Raw genomic sequence first — 24,905 nt, forward strand, 5'->3', positions numbered from 1 at the left:
GGGCTTTTAAAAGTTGTGGTTAACTTACTCTTTTATTTTTCTAAAGAGAAAATGGTGCAATATTTGTGAAACTTCCTAAAAAGGCAAGTGGTGCAATAATAAAAGAACGGAGGAAGTAAAAGATATGAAGTATTTTTTTGGACAAATTGTAAATTGTAAATTGTAAGTATTCAATTATGGACAAACTGTCCATCGATTAATAAAGGCACTATTCTTTTTCCCTCTGATAAAAACTACACATAAAGATAAAATAAAATAAAATAAATATAAATATAACAAATAGATCAATAAATAAAAGGTCTACCATTTAATCAGAGAGATACAGCAATGGGTATGAAGTTGGATAAAGGGATAAAATACCAATTATTACATACTAACCTCATACAAATGTCGGTGCAACCAAGTTCCTAGTTTAGGTTTTCAACTATGTAAAATAACAGAAGCTATTACGACTCTACAATGAAATTCTAATGTAGCGGAGATTTACAAGCTGAGAAAAACGGGTATTGCATATGAGGATGGCATGTACAATTCAGTTTACATGCTGGATGCTTGAGGCATTAGTATGGCCGAATCACTTGTACCAAAATTTCGTAGTTGAATGGAACAGAAGTATCAACACCTTGCCTTCGCAAACCAATACAGAAAATTCAACTACATGGAGCAACCTGGAATAACAAGCTGGCTTAATAAAAGGCGAACTTGAAGTCCCTTTTCAATCTCAATGTAGCTTCTAATTTGTTTAAACTTCAGCTTCGCAGTGGTTACTCATCTTCTGGCTTTAGTCTTAGGTGAGCTCACAATTTTGGTCCATTTGAGGTGAATCCAGATGGATTGATTTATCCTAATTAGCAGCTATGTTAGTTGATGTTTATGCTGTAACACCATTACACAAAAAAGAGCATAAGCCACATGCTAATGAAGGGTATGGATTTTAAATAAAAAAATAAAAAAATAAATAAAAAGAAAAAAAAAATCAAGTGGATACCTGAAATATGTATAGTATACACATGATCACAAGCCATACCGCCTTAGAACTTTACTCAAAGTTGGCATCACATTGTAGGCCTGGTAGGACCTTCTCAGATCAATAATAGAACCCACCTACATCACAATAGCAGCTACATATTAAAACTTGTGGAAATATCCAAAAATGTACTGATGCATGAAAAATTGCAAACTATGAACACTACTAATTAATACAGGAATATGAAAATTTCCAAACAAAATGGCTACAATGGAGAAGATGTACGAGAGGAGAGAGATTTCAGATGCTATATTTCTTGAAAAATGATAGCCTTCATCTTCCTGTACCAGATTAATAATTTTTCACAATTTAGTCCTATAAAACAATATAGGCCAATTGTGTGATTTTCTTCTGCATGATTTACAGGTGTTCAACAAGCAACACAGAGATCATGATGCTGTTTAGGAGTCTTAGGAGATTAATGCATTTGTACATCCTAATCTCATAACAAGCACATCCATCTGAAGTAAAAGGAAATGATATGTATCAAACTTACAATGATAAGAACTGATGTGAATCCAATAGCATAACTCTCATTGATGCGTCTCAAATGATGATCAAGGATACTTGAGCCAGTGGCTAAGATACTCAACAACATGCCTCCTACAAAATTCAAAATAAGAGATAATACATGCGAAAAGAGAGGATTACTAAACAAGAAAACTAATAACTTACCCCAAAAACGTGTTGATGCTTGAATCTTAGTCAAATATTCAATAGTTGCCTTCCCTGGTTTTATGTTTGGAATTCTAGCACCAATCTTGTTCAAGTACTCAGCAATTTCCTTTGGCATGTTGGCCTGGAGGATTTTCAGTAAAAATGTTTACAGATGCTGCTAATTAAACATATGCACACTCTTTCTCACAGCCAGCAATTAGTAATATGTAGGAAATGACAAAATGCACAAGCACGTCCTTCCATCATACATCGACCTTAACAATTCATTTTGGTTTGTTTCTAATGGTTCTTTACACTTCCAATTTATTCTATTTTTGGCAAACCCCTTTCACTACATTACCCCCCTCTTACCCCAAGTATTTTATCATATCATCTTTTCTTACACTCACCCACTTATTTTTACATTCTATCTCACTTTAACCATATTTTTCGTACACCTACCTATCCACTCAAATAAATTCTTAAAATTTGTGCAAATTATTAAATTTAGCTCAAATGGAAATGGCCTAATGCAATAACAGGAACATGTTTGATAGAAATTTTGGAACATGAGTAGCGAGAAAGCATAAAATCACAAGTCCAGAAATTAAAAATAAGTTGGTAAACTTACAATATCAAATATATTGAAAACGAAAACAAAGAACGCATAAATTGTGTAATAAACCCAGGGTGCTGCACCAATTGATGTTTCAGGGTTCAAAATCTCTTTCACATGTTCCCAGAATCGTGAGCCGATCAGACTGCAAATAACACTTAATGTTAAAGAACTAATCTGAATACAATAGATCTTACAAGAACTGATGAAAAAAAGGAGCCAGTAAGGCACTTATAGTTCTTATACATATACAATAAATATATGATGTGGTTAAAGACAATTAACCTAATGATACTAAATTTCCTTTCCCCTCTCCCTCTATTTATACTAGGGTTAAAGACAACTAACCTAATGATACTAAACTTCCCAAAGTGCCCCTCCTAAAACTAATCTATTACACATACTGTATGTGGATGAACATACGGCTCACATTGATATGTGTGTATTTTTATTTTTCAAAGAAAACTTGGGGAGCCCTTCTTTCAAGTCAGATACATACATACGTTAACAAACACATTACAATGAACTAGATATATAAAAACAGGGCAGAGATTATGACCTTGCAAGTATACTAGGAAATGCCAAGAGATATGATGTGGTGAGAACAGGCTGCATTCCAGATGGATTTATATTGAACGGAATGTATGGCTCCACCTCGGTAACAGGAGATGCATCTCTGTGCAAGAAATAAGATTGATTGTAAAGCTTCAAATAAAAACATGCATATAGTATAGACAGTTAGACACCATTCATTTCTGCTTCACACTTTACCTATATTTGAACATTTCTTTACAGAGAAACTACTAACTTTATGTCAAATTACATCCTTATTTAGTCAAAATATGCTCAAATCCGTTTTTCCTAAAATGACTATTACAGTGAATAAAAGTAATACAGCTACGATGGTTTCATAGAGGATATAATCTGAGGAGCAATATTAAGTCCACATATTTGCTTGAACTTTATTTTATCATGGGGGCAAATGCAGTTATTGCCTTCTACCTTTTCTTTTTCCCCCTTTTCACTTGGAAATAAGCTGATTGTATATGGTATTTGTCTTACAAACTATTGGAGAAACCACCAAATCAAATCCCTATAACAGAAACAGAAGTTACCTGGCTGTGGAAGCAAGCTTGAAACCATAGTACTGCAGCTTGACTTTCCTACAGCCTTGAGTCACAACAACTGCCCACATGGTCACAGCCGTAAATATACCTAGTAAAGCAAGTGCATAAGGCGACCAATTTAAAGCGCTTCCTGCAAAACAGCAAAGAAAAGAGCTTCAGTTTCACAACATACACTTCATATTATGCCTACATTGCCAAACTCGTCGCATTAATATAATTAGTTGATTAGGCAGCATAATCCTTCTTCATGAACAGTGTGAGTCAAGCAAATTATGTCAAGAGAGAGTAGACTTTTGCATCAGAATATAAAATTTTCTATAGTTTTTCTTACCTGAAAACTGAGACAGCATCTTGTATAGTGTACTGGTGTAGCTGGTCAATATTCCAACACAGATAACCAGAGAAGATCCTTGACCTGAATATAGTCATAAGTCGAAACTGAATAACTGTTTGGGTGAATCTTGAATCAACTCAATCACTAATTTCTTATCATAAAATTTCAATTGATGGGAACCAAATGGTCAAAGCATAACTAAATAGTAAACTTCTAGAGGACGTCTCTGACTGAGCATAATCAAAATAATGTGCCTTCTTATGAGCCCATTAAAATTCATTTGATCACCTAGCACTTTGGATCAGCCTCTCATGGCAAGTCAAGCTTTGTAACATTTGTGACTTGGATTGAAAACTATAAATGGGCTTCATAACAATTTTCAATTGCTTTTAAGAGCGACACAGGTTTTCCAAGCTCTTAAAGTATGGGTTTACATGTTGGCCTTGTTGGGCCATTAATCATCTTAATTAGTTAAATTATGTGTATGGCCTGAATCCTAAAGCCTTGGATTTTTTTATTAGGCCAAGGGTTCAGTCGATAAATTAGGGGCTGTTTGGTTGACAAAAGAAAATGGGGGAAGTGAAAATTCATGGGATTTTGTAATTTGAGTAGTTGTTTGGTTGACACTAAAAATCAAAAATGGGGAAAATTAGAAATCATGGGAATTTCTACTTCCCATTGTCACAGCCAAACAACTTAGAGAAATTCCTAGGAATTTCATTTGGGAAATAGTTTCCCATGAAATATAACTTCCTATGGGAATTTATTTGCCTTATCAACCAAACAAGGCCTTAGTTTATTTTCTATAGCTTTTAGGATACCTAAGTCTAGTAAGTGCCAATGCTTTATTATTTAAGCCCCTTCTTAAATAACCACCAGGGTCCACCACAGATGAGCACAATTGCTGCAAAAAACTTGACACTCATTCTCAATTTTGATAAAGAATTCTAGAAAACTGCTAATCGATTGTAACTACAGCAACTACTCATTCTCAACCTTGCTTTTCTTAAAGGTTAGGAAATGGAAATTAGGAATTCAAAGATGGTACACAAGAGACATACATCAAAGTTGTGCAAAAAAAAATGCTAAATGAATAGGTCAAGATCAAATAAATTTTAAATTGACGAATAATTGACTAAAAGCATACCAAAACCAGCTTCTGAAATCTTATCACATATCCATGTCATTGTCATAGCACCGCAGACCAGCAAGAGAGATGTTATCATCACATGCTTAACCCTGGAAAGATTATGAATAAGAATAAGCCATTTTAATGTGACACTCATTGTTATAGACCATAAACATATAAACCAAAACTCGTGTAATTCTCATTTATGCCTCACCAACCAGCTTACGTACAAACTTCAGCCTTAGAAGGGTTAAGGGCATCAAAAAAAAATTAGCCTTTTTTAGACTAAACTAAAATGCAAAAGGGCAATGATACCCAAAAAAGAATAAATTTTCCTATGCAAATGAAGTTTAATTCTCAACGGTGACCCCCAACTTTTGCTACGCACCAATGGTGACCTTTTTTTTTTTTTTTTTTTTTTATATATATCATACAAAATGACCTTAGTTAAAAATTTCATATCACTCATGACCTTATTTCACTAAATATTAACTATGGTTAGATTTCTATTTTAAAAAACAAAAAAGAAAAATTAAAAAAAAAGTAACCCCTACCACCAAAAACCAGCCACCATCTCCCTTCCAGAACCACTACCCCAGGTTCCATCGATCGCCGCGGACACTACCTAGATTCCCCCGACCGCCGGTGACACTGCGCCAACTCCACCTTCACCTTGACTACGCCAAGCAAGATTCCCAAATCCCCGCCCACAACCCTCCCTCTCGTCTTTCTCACCGTCACCACCACTAGGTCGCCGAACTCAAAACCCCGACTACCCCCAGACCGCCGAACCCAAACACGAATTGGATTTTGTAGATCGAACTAGGAGCGACCGCTTCAATGGAATGAGCGCCCGCTCTGAAGGGTCTGATTCATTGGCTGAATTGGAGCATTAGGCATGGCTTCTTGTGGTTGCTTTGCTGTGGACCGAGTACGATGGTGGCTGTTGTGGTCGAATTGGAGGTGTTGGTGGTTAAATCGGCGGCTGACGGTGGTTGTCTCGTGGGAAGCGGTGCTGGTTGGTTGCGGGCTGCTGTGCGAGGGAGTTGTTGCGCTGGGATGAGCGGTGATAGGTTAAAGGTGGAGGTAGGGAGGTGGCTGGAATTGCTAGCATTAGGAAGCAGGGGAAGGTAGGTGGTGGTTGTTGGGAATTGATGTTGATTGTATTGGTGAATTGTTGTTGTTTTGTTGCTATTATTGTTTTGATGAATTGTGAAAGCAAGGGATTGCGAGTGATTTGCGTGGTTGGTTTGGGTGGTGGTTGCAACACTAAGGTAAGGTGGAGATGGTGGCTCCAGTGAGGGTGGAGGTAGTGCTAAGACTGCTAACTGCATCTGGTGGGGTGGGGATGAGGAAGCAGGTGGTGGCTGGGTTGGTGGTTTTTATTTTTTAGGTTTCTTTTAAAGCCAACCATAGTTAGTTTTTTGTTTTTTTAAATCAATAACACTCATTAATGTCAGATGTGAGATAAATTTCTTAATTAGGGTCATTTTGTATAATAAAAAAAAAAAAAAAAAAAAAAAGGTCACCATTGGTGCGTAGTAGAAGTTGGGGGTCACCGTTGAAAATTTCCATATTTTTCAACAAATTATTTAGAAAAAGGGACATTCAAGTACTAGCGCAATACAATATTCAATTTTAACATACAAGGTACCATTGTGTACAATCTTATGACTTTTATTATTCTAATAAGTTTAACTCTTCAATAAATGCTAATGACCAATATCTAGAAACGAAATTTATATGGAAGTGTAAGGATCAATATTGAGTACCTATGACTGGCAGCATAGATGGAATACTGAAGTGAATGACAGGCAACTATCACAGCTTCCAATATGGCAAAGCCAAGAGAGGTCCACCATCTGTGATTTAATTAGGATAATCACAAAAGCTTTAGCAGTTAATTATGACTATATCTTAACAATAAAATATCAACCAAAGTCATATTAAGGACTAACTGTGCACACACACATATAACCCTTGATCTTCTCATGGCCATCTAAGCCTTCTTTGCGCAGCTTAACCAAGGCAGGAACAACATAACAAAGTATCTGCATAGAGTACGCAAGCCTCACATCATTATGAATATGAAACAAAAATAGATGGCAAACTAACAATATTAAGAATTGCAGCCACAGAAGAAAAAAAAAATGGAAAGCAAGAGCTAATGAACCACTCGATCATTCCTATTGAAGCAAAAATAATGAGTTCAGGAAGTAGACCATCAGGTTAAAATACACATCATTACAAGCATGTATAAGAATGAAAGAATATACAAAAAGGTCCAGGACAGATGATCAAAAGTTAATCAGGACTGAAACAAAAACATAAGTGGAAGAGGTTCACATTTACATCATAAACAACTGCTCCACCAATAGAATATCCAACAACTCAAAAAGTGTTTAGCTACTAAAAAGAAAATATCAGTTGGTGAAACTTGTCAAACACAAATGTAGCAGCCCTCTAACCAATCATGAGCAAGTAAAGCACCCATAGAGTAGTAATTTAAATAAGTTACCTCTACTTACCTCCTTTTCATCTTTATACATTTCACGGCTAATTTATCATAATTAGTACTTCATTCTTTAATATTGCAACATAAGGAAAAAAAGAAACAAAGAGAAGCAGATTTACAAACTTGTCCACGTGGTTGCAAGTACTAACTAAAAGCAAAAAGTATTGATAAGTAATGGTATTATTGTGTATTAGCAATGTGAAAAGGGATGTTTGATTTCCTAAAATGGATATGTTGCAGATATTTGTGGAACATTAGAAGAGGTAAAAATTGCAATGTTCAAGGAACATAACAAATAGGTTTTGTGCATTATTAGCTTATTTTCAATAATATAATATGTAATGTTTATTTGTTTATTTTTTGGCTAAATTGATTTACTCCCTCCATTACAGTATAAATACCCCATTGAGATGGGCACATAGTTTTAGGCAAATTGTTTAAATTAATTAAAAAAATATGTAAGTGGATATATTTATTAATTAAACATTCTGATAAAGTTAAAGTGAGAGAGAGAGAAATAATAGAATATGTAGGTGAGGGCCGTTAGGGAATAGATAGATAATACATAATGGTGAAAGAGTTCTTATGGGAACTGGTCAACTGGCACATTTCTTAACTTTGATTTTATCATTTTATTTAATTATTGTTAATTCTTTAATTTTTCATCGCCAACACCACTTACCATCAGCAACTACAATAACTTCTTACCTCCAACCACACCAAAGCAGCCCCTATTCAGATCTTGCCACCACCTACAATCAAAAAATGACAGCAACACCTTATTCTGCACTACAATAGCAACGTCAACAATGCAAAGGCAGCAGCATCATCCCATCATCATCACGTTATCTCAGCACTGAAACACAAGGTCGTTTTTGCTCCGAGTTTCATCTCCTTTTCCAGAGACTTCACACCGTGTGGGGAATTCAAGTGCCCCACCAGGGGAGAGATGGGGTGATTCACCCTGCTTAGGGTAGGGTTTGGGAAAAAAAAACCAAACCATGATTAATTTGGGTGTTATGAGTTCAAATATGGGGTTTAATTAGGCTAATCGATTGATTAATGGCATAAGTACTATTTGCTTGTATTTTTGTTGATCTCTTGAGAGCTTGTTATATTAAATTATTAATTACCTAGTCATATTAGATAAGAGACCAAGGTTGACTTCATTTATTGGGTTGCTTGATTTCTCATGAGTAGGAGTTAAGTGTGGATTTATGGATTGACATTGAGCCAATTACTTCTTTCTATATTTGAGGGCATGAGAGTGTCCTAATTATGTAAATCAAGTAGTTATGTTTCTACGGCTATTTTAAAGCCAATCATCTCAATTAGTTGCTTATCCACCTTTACCCTTTATTCTATCCCTTCATGGGCCAATTTATGAATTGGCTATGCTTAGCCCTTTTCTTTAATCCTGTCTACCTAGTCTTTGTCACATTTGTTAGCTTAGTTTACTCGATTCCATTCACTTTCTAATGGGTAAAATGACCGCTCCAACTTGTCTAATCTCTTTAAGGTGATACAAGTAGCTAACTAACTAACACCGAGAATAAACATATCATCCAGCAATGTCCTGATGACCAAGAATATACTATATAATCTGTGTGTGTTTCCTCTCCCTGATTGTTTTAGTTTTGTCCGTGAAAATCCCCCAATCCCCCATTGCAGTTGACTCTCTCTCCTAAATTACCCTCCGCTTTATTTTCCTAATCTGTCTTCCTCTCTCTGATTATTTTAGTTATGTCCATAGAAACAAAACTCGGTCATTCCGTTATGGAACGAGCGTTTTGTAACGGGTTTCAGAGAGACAGAATCGAAAAACCCATTTTATAACGACGAGTCAAAAATCGTACCCAACGCAGCGCATCTCCCGTCCCATAATGGTGGAACGGCGTTTTGGAACCGTTATAGGCATTTAACGGCCGTTAAATTTCAAAAATTCATACTACTCTTTTTATGCTTTTGTGATTTCATGGCTTCAAGCTTTTGGAGTTTCATAAATGGCGGAGAAGGAGGTTGAGGATGGGTGACGAGGTTTTCTTGGTCTCTAATTAGTAGAGTCCACTTGGTCTCTGCCCACCAAACTTTTTTGGCGGTATTCGACCAACCTTTTTGGCGGTATTCATTTGGTATTGTTTTTAATTTTTAAAGTCATACCACCAACAACCAAGACAAGCCTAGTTGGTACTCTTCTTTGATACCAATGAACAACTGATAGGTATTTCTTTTGATACCAACGAACGTTTATATAATACTATATATATTAATATTGATTAATGTCCACTTATTTCTCAATTAATGATTTTTAACGGTACTAATTATCACAACTCTACTACTTATATATCGAAATAAACTATTTTAACAGTTTGACAGCCCACCATGCTTCGCAATAACAATTCTTTGACTAGAAAGTTTTGATCAATACCTGAACTTAGTCGACAATGGAACCTTCAGTTCTTAGCTTCCGGCTTTACTAAGGTAGCTAACCCCAACACTAGCTTCCTTAGATCAAGCACAGCACAAATCTATTTCGTTTCCTACCTTAGACCGTAATCTCTAATCAAACAATTCTTACTGTGTTTATGATGGAACTTCTTAAGCAAAAAGATAACCCATTTTATATATAAGGTTTAAGGGGATAACGTTCCCTTCTTGAACGAAACTTTTATTTAACTTGAAAAGATTACAATACTCATATACTACAACAAACAAACTGAAAGCTTAAACAAACATAAGCTGAACTAGTGTTTTCTCTACTTTAAGAGAGATGGAGAACCAATTTGTCTCTTAAGGAGAGTATTTTCTCTAAAGGACTCTCTAATGTTTTCAGAGGAATTCTCTAGCTAACCCTTCCAACTCTGCCTTGCCTTCACTTGTTGCTCTACCATCCTTTATTCTCATTAATGAAACGGAAAAAAGCAATGGAGCGGGTTTCACCCTCGAGTTGGGCCTTAATGCAAGGCTTGATCATTTCAGTAAAACAACGATCACGAGATGGTTTAATTAACGGTTGCCATCGAGCAGTCTAAGTTTGAAGTAACAATCATGATATGTCAACTCAACCCTAATATACAAAATACAATACTAGATAAAATAAGATATAATGATTTCAGAGCATGGTACGAGTAGTAGTAACAAGATCCAGTCGATTCTTTGATGTTTGAGACCTATGGGGAGAACGAGTAGAGTTTCCTAAAAACTCTAAAGATGCATCATTACGCATCAATGCAGATACTCTTAATCTGGATGCTTAAAGCTTAAGATTATGGAATGGTACATGCCTTTTATGAATTCCCTACTCCTTATGACTCGTTCTTTCCAAAGCTTACAAAGTTTTAGCAGTACGCATTCAATAAGGTTTGAGAGGCAGTGTGCGAATATTGAAGTTGTAGGAGGAAAAGTCAGTCCACCACATTATTTGATAATGTTTGGGAAAATGGGATTTAGTTGCTGTTAAAAATCCTACTAAAGCAAGAGCGTTGGGATTTTTCTACATGTCACAATATCTCAATGATTTTATAAAGATAACTAAAAATCCTCCTGTTATATTTCATGTTGGTAATACAACAATTGTGGCACCAAACGAGATGAAATTAAATTTAGTAGATAGCATAACAATACTGAGTCAATCTACAAATATTTAGAAGATGTTGAAAGTGCTATCATTTGAAGGCCACGAGTATGTGTTTGAAGTGTTCATGACAAGGGATGAATCATACACAACCAAATGTGTTATAGACCTTGGCATAGAAGAAGAGAATCCTACGTATGTTCATTACGAAGACAGCAAAGATAGTGAAGGTGGCCTACAAGAGATGATGATTGACGAGATAATGGATTCCTGACCCCACGAAAATATACATGTAGCCACGTTTTTATCTTTTGTAAAATATATTTGTAAAAAAGCGGTGGTTCTTATGAACTTGCTGAGTCATGAGTGCATAAAGATCCTTTAAGAGCAAAAGTGAAGGCATAGTTGGAAGAGTTAGCTAGAGAATTCCTCTGAAAGCACTAAAGAGTCCTCCAGAGAAAATTACTCACCTTAAGAGACAGATTGGTTCTTCATCTCTCTTCATCTTTCTTAAAGTAGAGAAAACTCTAGTTCAGCTTATGTTTGTTTAAGCTATCAGTTTGTTTGTTGTAGTATATGAGAAGTTAAATAAAAGTTTCGTTTGAGAAGGGAATGTTATTCCCTTAAACCTTATATATCAAATGGGTAATCTTTCTGTTTAAGAAGACATAGTAAGAATTGTTTGATTAGAGATTACGGTCTCAGGTAAGAAACGAAACAGATATGTGATGTGCTTGATCTAAGGAAGACAAGGTTGGGGTTACCTACTTTGGTAAAGCCGGAAGCTTAAAACGTCAGAGGTTTCATTGTCGACTAAGTTTAGGTATTGGTCAAAACTCTCTAGTTAAAAAATTATTATTGCGAAGCATGGTGGCTGTTAAACTGTTAAAATAATTTATTTCGGTATATAAGTAGTAGAGTTGTGATAACTAGTACCGTTAAAAGTCATTAATCGAGAAACAAGTGGACATTAATCGATACTAATATATATATATATAGCATTATATAAAGGTTCGTTGGTATCAAAGAAGAGTACCAACTAGGCTTGTCTTGGTTGTTAGTGGTACACCAACGACATTAAAAACAATACCAAACGAAAACTGCCAAAAAGGTTGGTCAAATACAGCCAAAAAAGGTTGGTGGATAGAGACCTAGTGGACTCTACTAAATAGAGACCAAAAAAACCTCACTTAGACACTTACATTTTGGGAAAGATTGTGTATTTGCCCAAGAAAAGTGTCAAAATGTCACATCAAATGTCTCAAAATTGGAGTGACATCTAACCATAGGCACTTGCAGCGAAATGTAGAATTGGAGTGACATCTGACAAGAAGTATGACTAATTCCAAAGTTTTAAATGGCCTATTGACTAAGAAAAATGTCAATATTGATTCTCCTCCTCTTCTTCTTCTTCTTCGCCCAGAACGCCTTAATCCCATTAGTGGGGTCGACTACATGAACCAACATGAGGACTTCCTAGGAGGTCACCCATCCTAGTATACTCTCAATCATTGTGGCTCACGCCAAGAGATGTGACAAAGTTTTGCACTAGTTGTCAGTGGCCTACCAAAACCCTCCTCCTTTATCCAGGCTTGGGACTGCAGCGGAAAACCCACTGGCGGAGTTCAAGCAACAAAATAAATGAAGCTAAAAAGGTCTGTCTTTGACTAGAGCTTTAATCCATTGTTTATATAACCACCAATCTGATGATAAATTTCATAAGTGGAACATTTGTAGAATCAAAAATATGTTCACAAAAAGCATATGATGTTCTAATCTTGTAGTACACCATGCATGTCTCACCTAATATATAGGCAAACTCATCATGAATATGGAGGTGATAGAGTTTCTATTTCTATATCATTAGAATGTCCCAAACTGCGAGGATCAGGATTAGATAATATTGATAGTCTTTCTCTTTTTTTGATAAATCTATTGAAAAAGATTGGATTTGTCTTAACAAAGTATGTTAGTAATAAGGATCGGCATTTAGCAAGGTATGTAATGCATCATCATACATCAATATGCTTTAACAGGTACTAGTTTTGATCAAGTGACAGACTTCAGCATATTCTTTATTGCTAAAACAAAAATTGGAACTTAGAATTTTTGTTTGCATTGTCTACTTATCACCTTATCTACACCAACTAGAAGATGGAAGTTCCCTATTTTAATCAACTTCAACAATCCTAGTATTTTACAGTCATTGTGAACTTTCATCATATATCACTAATATCAGTAATATTACCATGTAAGCATATTAAAACATTAAGCAGCAGAAAACTGGTAAGAAGAACTGCAAACCAGGGAAAAAGCATGTGTTCATGCATAGTTCAGGATAACCAACCTGCATAAGAATAGATGCTGCTATCTGCGGGCTAATTCCCAACTGGAAAAGAGACATCTTAAGTTCTGGACCATAATCACCAAGGTCATCTGGAAGAAAACACAGTTAGTCACCACAAATTCTTTTATGATCTGATTTTGCAAGTCTGGAGAAATTATAATTCATTCATCAACAGCAAAACTATAGTCATTTGCCAGCAATACTTCTCAAAAGCAAAGCCAGGAGTAAGTTAGGAGAAACAAAAACCAAATTTTATCTCAAAATCAGCAGTGCTGACTGCTGAGTATGGAGTCCACATCAGAACTTTCATATTCTATCAATTAAGAGACAGCATAGAATTTCTTACTAAAGATCTCAATTGCTACTTCATAACTACAATGTAAACAATGTATTCACTGTGTTTTGCAATGAAGACTCTTAGAGTCATAGGCATTCTTAGTTTCGAAAAAGAACAAATTACAGTTACGAAAACAGAGTTAAAGCATTAGAGATTGTTACTAAGATGGTAGTTAAGACCTTTTATCAGATACTTGGAGAAATTATTCAGTGAAAGCCATAGCATATCAGAATTTACAGAATATACAAAGAAAGTGTTAACCAATTCACATACCAGCAGCTCCGGAAACAAAGCTCAGGTAGGCTTGAGGTATCAGTCGTCTATCAAAACCAGGCACAGGGATAAAATATCCAACACGGCTAATAACTAGCAAAGCAGCAGTAACAAACAACCTACGCCGAATCTCACTCTTAAAAAACGATTCAGCTGCTTCATTGATGACTGATCCAAACCGTAAAAAGTTCAGAAACCTATTCTTAAATGTTTTCTTTTCGGGAGGTAAACCCTCCCCATCATTATCGATATAATTCAATGGAGTTGAAAATTCTGCATCATCTAACTCTGACAATGGTAATTCTTGTGAAAAAGGATGTGTAGACATAGCCTCTACATACTGAAACCTTCGAGAAGATCTCAACAACAAGTTTCTATTCAGCTTAGAGATACAAGGAACACTCAAAGAGATAGCATGTCTTTGGACATGTCTTTGAACGCGTAGTAAGCAAACATGATTAGTAGTATGGGAGGTAATTCGCCGTAATTTAAGACTAGGAACAGTGTAAACACCTGTACAATGGAGACAGAATTGAGATCAGTTGCATACTAAGTCTTTATCTTTATCATATAAATAATAATTAAAAAAATCTAAGGGTTTTAGTGTCCAAATTATGGATTAACAATAATGCCTTTCTTCCCTATTTTAACCAAGTTAGGCAATAGTTAAGACTTAAGAGGAATAAAAACTTTATTGACTTCATTTCTCTATAGCATAAATGACGATACACGGAGATTTACATGTAGACATGCTATAATCTACTTCCTCAGTTGCAACACAGCACACACTTCATCACAATATTTAAGAAAAGTGGACCTCACATGAGATAATACACTTAAAATGAGGTTAAGAGGAAATTAGGAGTACAATCAAGTGGGCCATGAGCTTTCAATAAAGGTAATAAAACAATCATAAAACCTTCATTTTATAGTGTGTTGCAACTATAATGACATTTCCATTTTAGAGAAGTGTTGCAACTATAAAGAATGGAGGAAGTATACTTTAATACTCTCTCCGCTCACAATTATCTGCAACATTTGCCATAAATGGGTGCTCTCTAAGATGTGCAACAATTTTTTATCTTTCCTCTTTCAGTAAATTTTTAAATGTAAAAAGACCATCTTACCAAACTTAAACATATGGGACCACTTTCTCTCTCCTATTTCCCACTCACTTTAACCCACTAACAAACTTAAACATATGGGACCACTTTCTCTCTCCAGTTTCCCTTCTTTTTACAACTTAATTAAACCCACCTAAACTTAATTAAACTACATTAAAAGTTTTGCCTAGGAGTCCGCAAAAAGGACGTTTGGTGCAGATAATTGTGGGCGGAGAGAGTTTGAATCCAAAACCCTTTGGATTGTATATAAATGCATGTTTTAAGAAATGGGGTTTTATATTGATTACTAATATTAATCTGTTAAATAAAAATAAAATAAATAAAAAAAAAATTATCATTGCAATACACAAATTGGGCATTTGACATATTCCCATATCATGTGCTTGTATTTTACACATATTCCACACACTTATATTTTTTGGAACAATATTGCAAATGTTATATTGCCTTATGTTAATTAAAAGTACAAAGAATATTACAATGGAAAAATGGAAATTAAAAATCCAACCTTTGCACTATCTTCTCTAAAAAATTCAACCTTCATTTAATCCCACAAAATCCGACCTTCATTTAATCCCACAAAAATCCAACCTTTATACCCCACCTTCACCAACAAATCCATGTTGATGACTGGTTTTTGTAAATTATATGCCACGCGTCAGTATTAATAGGTCAATTACTTTTTTAATTATTAAAAAACAAAAAAAATTTAAAAACAAAAAAATTCAGAATACCCAACCCCATGGAACCTTCCCCTCTCCACCGAAAAACCCACACCACCCCTCCCGCCGGCCAGCCACCCCTGCACTGCAGCAACACACACTAAGCTCCTTGCTCGCCTAAACAATTGCACGCACAACCCACAACACCAAACAACCACCAGCCTAAACTGTGGGAGCACCCATCTCCACCTCATCACCAAACAACCACCATCACCACCAACCTAAACTTCGAATTACGCTTCAATTAGAATATAGGGATGGTGAGTTCACGAGGGTGGTGGTTCAAGGGGGAGGGGGAGGGGGAAGGGAAAGGGCTGACGGGACGGGAGGAGAGGTGGCTGAACGGAGAGAGGATTAGAGTGGGTCGGGGCTAGGGGTGTGATTTTCGGTGAATGGACGGTGAATTGGTGGTGAATCAAACAAGGTTGTAATAGGGGTGAATTCGTATTGCATGGACTGTCGGAGGTGTGTGCTGGTCGCGGCGGAGCGGCAAAGGAGAATTGTTGCGGTTGCTGCCGGTATGTCAGTGTGTGTAAGCTGGTCGCAGTGGAGCTGGCAGAGGAGAATTTTTGCGGTTGCTGCCGGTATGTCAGTGTGTGTAAGCTGGTCGCAGTGGAGCTGGCAGAGGAGAATTTTTGCGGTTGCTGCCGGTATGTCAGTGTGTAAGCTGGTTGTTGTTGATAAGTTTTGGAGGCATGGAGGCAAGCAGGGGGCTCGAGGTGCTGATGCGGCTGTGATGGAAGTAGGTGACAGATTGATGACAGTGGCAGCAATTGGCTTTTGTTGTGGTGGGTTGTTGTGTGGTGGCGGAATTGGTGGCGAGGCTAGCTGCTGATTGTTTCCGTTTTTGAGGAGCAAGGAGAGAGAAAGAGGAGTGAGAAGGAAAATTGAGAGAATTGAAAAAAAAAAAAAAAAATATGTTGGTGAAGGTGGGGTATAAAGGTTGGATTTTTGTAGGATTAAACGAAGGTTGGATTTTTAGAGAAGAAAGTGCAAAGGATTTTTAATTTCCATTTTTCCTATTAAAATTATCTATTTTACAAAATTCTATAACATTATTTTGAAATAGATAATCTAGAATACGCAAAATCAATCATAAGAATCATAAGATTGTCATTCTTTTTTTTTTTATACATTAGTCTCTATTATATAAGCCAATTCTTAAAGTGGTTTTTATTCACCAACAATGCCTAAAACGTCCTTACTTTGTTGTACTCACATACTTTTTAATATTTTAACATTTCAAAGTTAGGAAAAAACGAGTTGCCATACATGTTTTTTCGAATGTGAAACACGTATCATGTATTCACATACATCTAGAACTAGTATTCTTACAGCAAGCAAGCAAATAAATATAAGACATACAAAAATAATAAAATAAAAAATAAAATAAACTTCAATAAGCTATTTATTCATCTTCTAACACTTGATTGTAAGGCATGCTTCTATATATATATCATGCTACAAATCTTATGCAATTTGATTCCATAATCATGCACTATCAAATTCCTGCAAATTTTATAGTTCGCCAATCAGCCTCATTGATTACCATCATGGATTGTCTTTCAATTACAAAGGTATGTTTTCATTAAGTATTGGAAGCATATCTTGAAACAATACTATAGTACATATCGAACCATTATTCGGGATCAATGGTCATAGTGTTGTGACAAAGCTACATTATAAAACTGAGAAACACTCACAATAGCGGCATATAAGTAGAGATGGCCATAGGATTTAGTGAGCGTGTGAGCAGTCGGCTATTTGCATGGGAAAGAATAAGCCAACACACTTTACTCAAGATTTTCCTTCATTCAATATAGAGAAGTTAGGATATTTTCATAACTAGTGGGCCAGGGAAATTCATCTACTACCTCCATTACATATTATTTGCAGCTTTGGAAGGCCGCACGGAATCCTACGCAAAATTTATTTGCGAGTGTAAAATGGAGATAGAAAAAAATGGATGCATGTGAAGAGAAAAAAGATACACATAAATGACAACCTAAAAAGGAAAGAAAACATTTGTTTCAAATAATATGTAGCATCCATTTTTGTCAAAAGTTGCAAATAATATGAAATAGAGGGACTACTTCCTATCAAAGGGGTTTTAACGTTTGAATATATTATGTACTACCTCCATTTTGCAACTGTAACGATGCAAAACAAGGAAAACTAAAAATGGGGATTGTATAGGTGGGTACTTTTGTATTAAGGAGGAGAGAGAGATTGAGAGTAAGAGATTTATTCAACAAAATTGGGTCCACAAAGTGGAGTTAAGGATGATAAATAATGATTAAAAAGTTGTCATAAAAAATTAAAGTAAAAGTGAGTAGAACTAATGGTTGAAAACGGAAAGTGAGTAAGACTTAGGAAAACGGAGGTACTACAGGATAAAAGCAGAGTAAAAGAGAGTTAAGTCTCTCATTGCAATTCGATCATACGTTTGCATATCATTAGAGAAACTCAAATTGTGGTTCCACTTTCAACCAGCTAGAAGATTCACACATCAAAAGATAATTCATGTTTTGTGCATCAGATTCAAGCTAATTATATACATGACATCCTTTATTAATATGATATTTCCCTGAATTGATTTCATTAAACCTAACATTAATCCCCTAAATTCTTTATATGCAACAAAGAGTTTTTGAGCACTCCTAGCCAATCTTACGGGTTTTTGCCTCTCAAGATTGCTTTTCTTTTATTACGGCTTTCGTTCTAGTTACTATGTCTTCCATTAAGTTAGTAGGTCAATAGGTGAACATAGATAGGTTGCTTCGTAAGGAGTTAACCAAGCCATCGTAAGGAGTTAACCAAGCCAGTTCTTTTTCAGGCCTCAAAGCTGGTGAGATAAATAAAAAAGATCAGGAGCAGGATGTATATAATCGCTTATTAGAAGCTTAAGGAAAGAGCAAATCAAATGAATGGGAAAGGTAAGATAACGGATTAGATCTTGTCGACCAAGCTAGCAAACTAGATTTTCTCTCTTGAATGGAAGAACAGCAAGAGGTAGGGCTAACAGTGATTTCCGTACAGATATGACTTCCGATCGATAGGCAGCTAGGATTTAGAAGTTCTAGTTGCTGAAGTGGGTCTGTAACGGGGATTTTGCCTTAAACTCTCTATCATACCCCGATTCGCATATTGATTCGAGAATGATTATCATATATGATTTAATTAGAATTTGTGTTTTATCATGATTTCTATATGCCATTCAACCAATGACTTTCTCAATAATTACTCGTAATGGGAATATAATATGGACATGTCAATTTAAAAAAAAAAAAAAAAAAAAACTACTTCCTTTGCCCTTTTTTTTACACATTTTTTTTTAACAAGTTTGTCAACGCACGAGATTAATGCTTAATATCTCTAACTATCAACAAGTGAAAAAATTTTGCTATTAAAAAATATACATTGAGACAATTTAAACAAGATCTCACATGACTGTTTTTTATCATAACTATAAAACAAACTAAAGTTTGTGAATAGTGTTAAAAGTCAAAATATGTCCGCTAAAAATGAATAAAGGATGTTTTACTTAAGTCATTTACCCCTATGTATCAATCCAAAAGCAAATGATACATTGAAAAAAAAAAAACAAAAAAAAAAAAAAAAAAAAAAAAAAAGAAGATTTTCTAATACTTCTAAATAATTCATTTCTTTGACAATACCTTAAGCATTAAGTGAGAAAAGTTTGGAGAAAGTTTAAGCATTAAACGAGACGTTAGTCTGAAATAAATTAAAACAACACTAATTCTTTTCCTTTTTGCATTTGGTATCATATTTTTCTAGGTAACTCCACGAGTAAACAAAAGCAAATACTCTATTACTTTTACCTTTTGGCAAATTTTTGAAAGAACAAAAAAGGCAAAGCGGATTGCATACCTCTTCAAAACGGTAATATTATAATACTTTATACTCTCCTGCTTTTCTTTTTGGGTGTTTCAAAATTACATTTGTACTTTCGCTTTTTAGTAAGTGAATTTTTACCAAATATCCCTAAATTATCCCTAAATAGTTGTGATGTGGCGTTACTTTAATTATTTTTCTATTTTGCAATTAATGGTTGCTTAGAAACCATAATTTTCTCACTCATATTTGAACATTCTGAATCCATTTGTAGCACTATAATTGAATATGATTAGTCCTTTTATTTTTCATAAACACATGTGATTGGTCCTTTTTCTTTTCAAAGAATTGATGACATGTGCTTTATTTAATATCATTCTATCTTTGTTTTATTCAAAGACAGTAATAAATGTATTGTAATTCCCATTGTACTTTTTTATCATGGGTTTTAAGGTTACTTTATGTTCCTTAATTCCCATGTAAATTTAGAAATAGGAATATAATTAAGAGACGGAGGGAAGAATATATTTGAATATACTTCACAAATTTGAATGCGAGATTCAATTAGCTCATAATTTTAAGTTAATAGAAATTCAAAAAGGTAAAAAAAAATAAATAAATAAATAAACAATCATAATACTAATAATAATTAAATTTAATTTAAAAGCAAAAATAAAAATAGCTCTATTTATCAAATAGAGACATGATTGATACAACAACATCATTGTGACACTTTATGTTTCACGGTAACCTTGATTCTTTGTTGTAAAACTAGGACTAAGTCTCCTCAGTTTTACCACAATTTCAGTTCAAGTTGATGGTTCACAGGTTCATGGCTGCGAATAATAATTTTAAGGGTAGCAGTGCACATTGCTTAATTACCATATTCTACGCTCAAAAGTAAGAACCACTAGCTTGTCTACATGTTATACAATAGGCTCTTTCCAAACCGATCACTAAATGTTTCAACTGACACAAAACCAAGCATTTAAGTTTAAGTTGATCGTTCATGGCAGGATTGGCAGCGAATAATAATTTTAAGAGGAGCAGGGCACATTGCTTACTTACCATATTCTACACTCGGCTTGTCTACATGTTATACGATAGGCTTTTTCCAAACAGTTCACTAAATGTTTCAACTGACACAAAACCATGCATTTCAGTACAAGTTGATGGCTCATGGCAGCGAATAATAATTTTAAAGGTGGCAGAGCACATTGCTTACTTACCATATTCTACGCCCACTAGCTTGTCTACATGTTATACAACAGGCTCTTTCCAAACAGTTCACTAAATGTCACAATTGACACAAAACCATGAAGTCTTTGCAAGAAAGTCATAGAGCTATCCTATGAACAATCATAAATACCAGCAAATACATAAACAGCTCAATTGTGGGCGGTTGGGCGCACATATCAAGTTTAATCAGCTCATAATGTTGCTAATATCTGTCAACCCATCTGATTCCTTTTTAAGTAGCAAATTGGTAGCAATATATTACTTTCTTTTTTCCATATAGAAAAGAATAATTCAAGAGGATGTGATTCACAGAAAATGTGGATTTCATAGGTCTTCGAATAAATTTTATGTTACAGAACATGGAAGAACTTCAAGAACTTCGAATAAATTCCTCTGAAATTGGTTTTTCTACTAAACAAATCAACATTCTATAGTGTCATCATTTATACTTCCTCCATATCAATATAATCACACCATTCTAAAATGGCAAATAATTTAAGAAAGAGAAAAGAGACAACACGAAATTGAGGAACAATACAGTCTTTGTCATAATATACCCTACTAAATAATGAAATGATGCAACATTTTTGACAAAGGAATGCGGCGCAATTATATTGAAACGAAGTAAGTATTTAATCAACTAGCAATCTCAGCATTTCAATATTTCAATACAAAATCAAAAATTAAAGTAATTAAGTATTCCATACAACAAATAAATAATACCGTTGGTAGCGTCAGGCACGTCCCTGAGGCAGGACAGGAGGGGCGGCAGCCCTGGGCCTAGGGAAAAGAGCTCTGATTTCATAGTTGAAACCTAAAATTAAAGTGTTGTACAATACATTAGCAACCAAATTTGATTCATAATTTTAGGGTTATATAGTTCAATTATCTCATAATTTTAGGGATATTTGATATGATGATAACAAATACAAACAACTTACCTCAGAATTGAAGCTGCTTCAATGGGGGATACAAGTACTAGATTCAACGGAGAACGTCAACTGCGCTTCAATGGAGAACGTTGAATGCGCTTCAATGGATATCTGAGACTCTGAGAGAGAGCAATTCAATGGGTTGGACGCCTTGAACACCTACGACCCGCCACAGCCATTAAGAGTAGTTCTCAGCCCTGCACCGTGTTGTAAATAGCACGGGGGCATTTTGGGGTTTTCACGTTTAATGAGTGCATTTTAATACTTCATACGTACAGAAGTACGAATATAAAACACAACATACCCGTTTGAATGCGAATTTCCGTTTCATCATCTCCAACATTGCTTAATTTTTCCCGCTTGTGATTTGTTAGTGCAGAGTCTTGTTTTTCACCATTCTTCACCATTTTCGAACACGGGAGGAGGCTTATTGATCAGGGTAGCTTTTGCATTTCCAATGAAGGGACGAGGTAAGCTTCAATTGGTAGTAGTTATACTTTAGGGTTTTATTTTGCGATTTTGCGACATGGGTTAAATAGTAGATTGAATTATTAGCGAATTTTTGTTTAAGGGCTTCAGTTGATATTAATCACTAATGTAATTGGTAATGCAATTCTGAATTAAGAAGTAATTTTGAAATTAGGGTTTGCGGTTTTGCGAAATTGGTTACTGAATTAATCAAATAATCGCATGATTGTGATATTTAGTGTGTGAACTAAATTATTAGTTTGAAATTAATGGTGATTTGATTTTTTGATGTTGTTTGAGTAGCCGCATGTAGAGAATTGTCTGAGTATTAGCTGTTGTGAAGGTGTAATGTAGAGCTGTATGTGTGGCCATTTTTTTGAAGTCCTGTTGTTAATTTTGTGCAGTTTGGTAATAGATATTCATGCATGCAGTTTCGTAGATGATTTTTATTTGGTGAATTGTGAAGTGTGTAGTTGCAAATTGAATATTTGATGGGTATTTTAGTGAGTATTTGTTGATTTTGTGCAGTTTGGTAATAGATATGCATGCAGTTTCGTAGTTGATTGTTATTTGGTTGAATTGTGAAGTGTGTAGTTGCAAATTGAATATTTGATGGGTTTTTGACTGAATATTTGATTGAATATTTGATTGAATAATTCATGAATTTGCATAGTGAATTGAAAGGTTTAATTTGATTGAGTATTCATGAACTGTGATTGTTGAGGGGCATTATATGAAGTGGGTTAGTCCTTTGATATTCAGGTCTAGGGAAGGCCATGAAGGATAGTGGTAAAGGTGGTAAAGGGAAAGGAGGGAAAGGTCGTAGTAAAGGAAGAGAAGGTACGAGAGTAGGGGGTTGCAGCAGGAAAAAAGTGATTGAGTATCAGGGAGAATCATGTGATGAAGCATACTATGAAGCATCGTCAAGTGGGTCGATGGCAGAATCTGATTATGAGTATGAACCTGAACCAGAAGTTGATCCAGTTATGCAATATAGTGCTGTGTGTAGTGATGATGTTAGTCAATGTTACAACAGTGGTGATGAGGTAAGAGTTAAATTTGTAGTAGGAATTGTAATCTAAGGTAAGGCATGATAACATGTATGTGGAATGATGTATATGTGTTGATATGCAGGTTAGGAAGGCACAACGCAAAGCTAGAAGGAAAAGGAAGATAGATCCGAAGGTGTTTGTGGTGAGTTGGTTTGTCTATAAGAATGCAGGCATCCTATTTCCTATAGTTGTGGGGGTATTTATGTTTTTTCTGGTGCAGGACAATTCCAAAACCTTAGGAGGAATGGTGAAGGAGGCTGGGATTGTCATTACTTCTTTTAAGAGCAAGAAAAAGGTATTAAATCCAATCCCTTGGTGTGTTTTGAGAATAGTATCAAAATGCTAGATATTGCATTACTTTGTTATCAAAATGGCGCCATTGCCAGGGACTGGTGTCGTGATTGTGTATTGTTGTTGAGTCTATTCCATCTATTTCAAAAACACAAAAAGATTTTATTTCTTTCTTTTAGGCTACACTTGTAGCCGTGTTACTAACAATTTCTTTTGAGGTTTTGCATGCAAAGTAGGACTCGAGATAGGCCCTTAGTTCCTTTGGATCCGGAAATTGAAAGAACTCTTTCACGAAGAAAGATAGCCAATCGATCTTTGAGCCTAAGTTCCTCAAGTGAAGAAGAGTTTTAGGAAGAAGAGCAAGAGCAAGGCATGGGAGAGATTCCAAGAGTAGCTTTGAAGGAGTTGGGAATTCCCGGTGCTTATAGGTTTGAGAGTGGCATTGCTCCACCTACAACACCGGCGAACGATTTTGAGATAAGACCGGCCATGATCACTTTGATAGAATGGAGGCAATTTAGTGGAGCCAAGAGTGAGAGCCCGTTGAATCACCTAAAGGAATTTGAGAAGTATTGTAATACCATTAAGGTGAACGACATTTCTCAAGAGTTCATTCGGCTAAAGTTGTTTCCCTTTTCTCTTTTTGGTCGTGCTTTGGAGTGGTTGGATAAAGAGGTTAAGCCAAATTCGCTTAGAACATGGGATGATGTCACTAGAGCTTTCTTGTCTCGCTTTTACCCTCAAAAGAAGACGGCGGAGGCTAGGGCATTGATCCAAGGATTTAAGCAAAAACCTAATGAGAATCTCTATGAAGCATGAGAGAGATACAAGGAGTACCAAAGAGAGTGTCCACATCATGGGATTCCTACCTATCAAGTGATACAAATTTCCTATGGAGGTTTGAGTGCTCAAGGCAAGTCATGCCTAGATGGAGGAGCCGGTGGTCCTATATTGAATAGGACGGAAGAAGAGGTAGTTGACATAATTGAGGATGTTGTGACATACTATTGAGATTGGCAAGAAGGAGAGAGAGAGTCTACGAGTAAGAGTGGCTCAACAGTTTATTCCGTGGATCATCTCAACGCAATTAACAACTTGTCATCCCAAATTTCAAATCTAGAGAAAGAGATGACATTGATCAAAGCGAAGCTTGAGAGTGATTCTTCGAATTCTTTGAGTCTTCTCTCCCAACCCAAAGGGAGAGGTACAATTTCTAACTCTTCTCCTTCTACTTCCAATAATATGCCAAGTGGATGTCTATGTTGTGATTCTTGTGGATCTTATAA

General features: G+C 35.5%; 1 protein-coding gene and 1 non-coding gene across 3 annotated transcripts; both read right to left on the reverse strand.

Moving 5' to 3' along the window:
* Positions 1-286: 286 nt before the first annotated feature.
* Positions 287-21,989, reverse strand: LOC145608122 (preprotein translocase subunit SCY2, chloroplastic-like). Of its 2 annotated transcripts, none has more exons than XM_081663723.1 (15): positions 21,818-21,989; positions 21,600-21,690; positions 13,937-14,449; positions 13,327-13,415; positions 6,862-6,941; positions 6,663-6,752; positions 4,909-5,000; positions 3,759-3,842; positions 3,416-3,557; positions 2,860-2,976; positions 2,316-2,445; positions 1,703-1,826; positions 1,524-1,630; positions 989-1,104; positions 287-844 (listed from the first exon to the last, which is right to left on the reverse strand). In XM_081663723.1, exons 2-14 carry the CDS (start codon positions 21,679-21,681, stop codon positions 1,015-1,017), a joined length of 1,740 nt encoding a protein of 579 aa, XP_081519849.1. In that variant the 5' UTR covers positions 21,682-21,690; positions 21,818-21,989; the 3' UTR covers positions 287-844; positions 989-1,014. The 2 variants fall into 2 exon arrangements, with proteins under 2 accessions (XP_081519849.1, XP_081519848.1); XM_081663722.1 differs by having other exon boundaries at positions 287-876.
* Positions 21,990-24,376: 2,387 nt separating this feature from the next.
* LOC145609761 (small nucleolar RNA R71) lies at positions 24,377-24,482 on the reverse strand. The gene has a single exon (XR_014106063.1). It is a non-coding gene; the product is annotated as a small nucleolar RNA R71 (small nucleolar RNA).
* Between the last annotated feature and the right edge of the window lie 423 nt (positions 24,483-24,905).

Source organism: Chenopodium album, chromosome 23 (assembly GCF_948465745.1).
Source record: "Chenopodium album chromosome 23, dcCheAlbu1.1, whole genome shotgun sequence".
Classification (NCBI taxonomy): domain Eukaryota; kingdom Viridiplantae; phylum Streptophyta; class Magnoliopsida; order Caryophyllales; family Amaranthaceae; genus Chenopodium; species Chenopodium album.

Excerpts from the sequence above, each read along its gene's own strand:
- LOC145608122 (XM_081663723.1), bottom strand. The coding sequence starts at position 21,681 with ATGAAATCAGAGCTCTTTTCCCTAGGCCCAGGGCTGCCGCCCCTCCTG. Across the intron at positions 5,001-6,662 it reads ATCTATGCTGCCAGTCATAG|GGTTAAGCATGTGATGATAA; the intron begins GTACTCAATATT and ends TAATCTTTCCAG. Across the intron at positions 1,105-1,523 it reads TCACATCAGTTCTTATCATT|GTGGGTTCTATTATTGATCT; the intron begins GTAAGTTTGATA and ends ATTGTGATGTAG.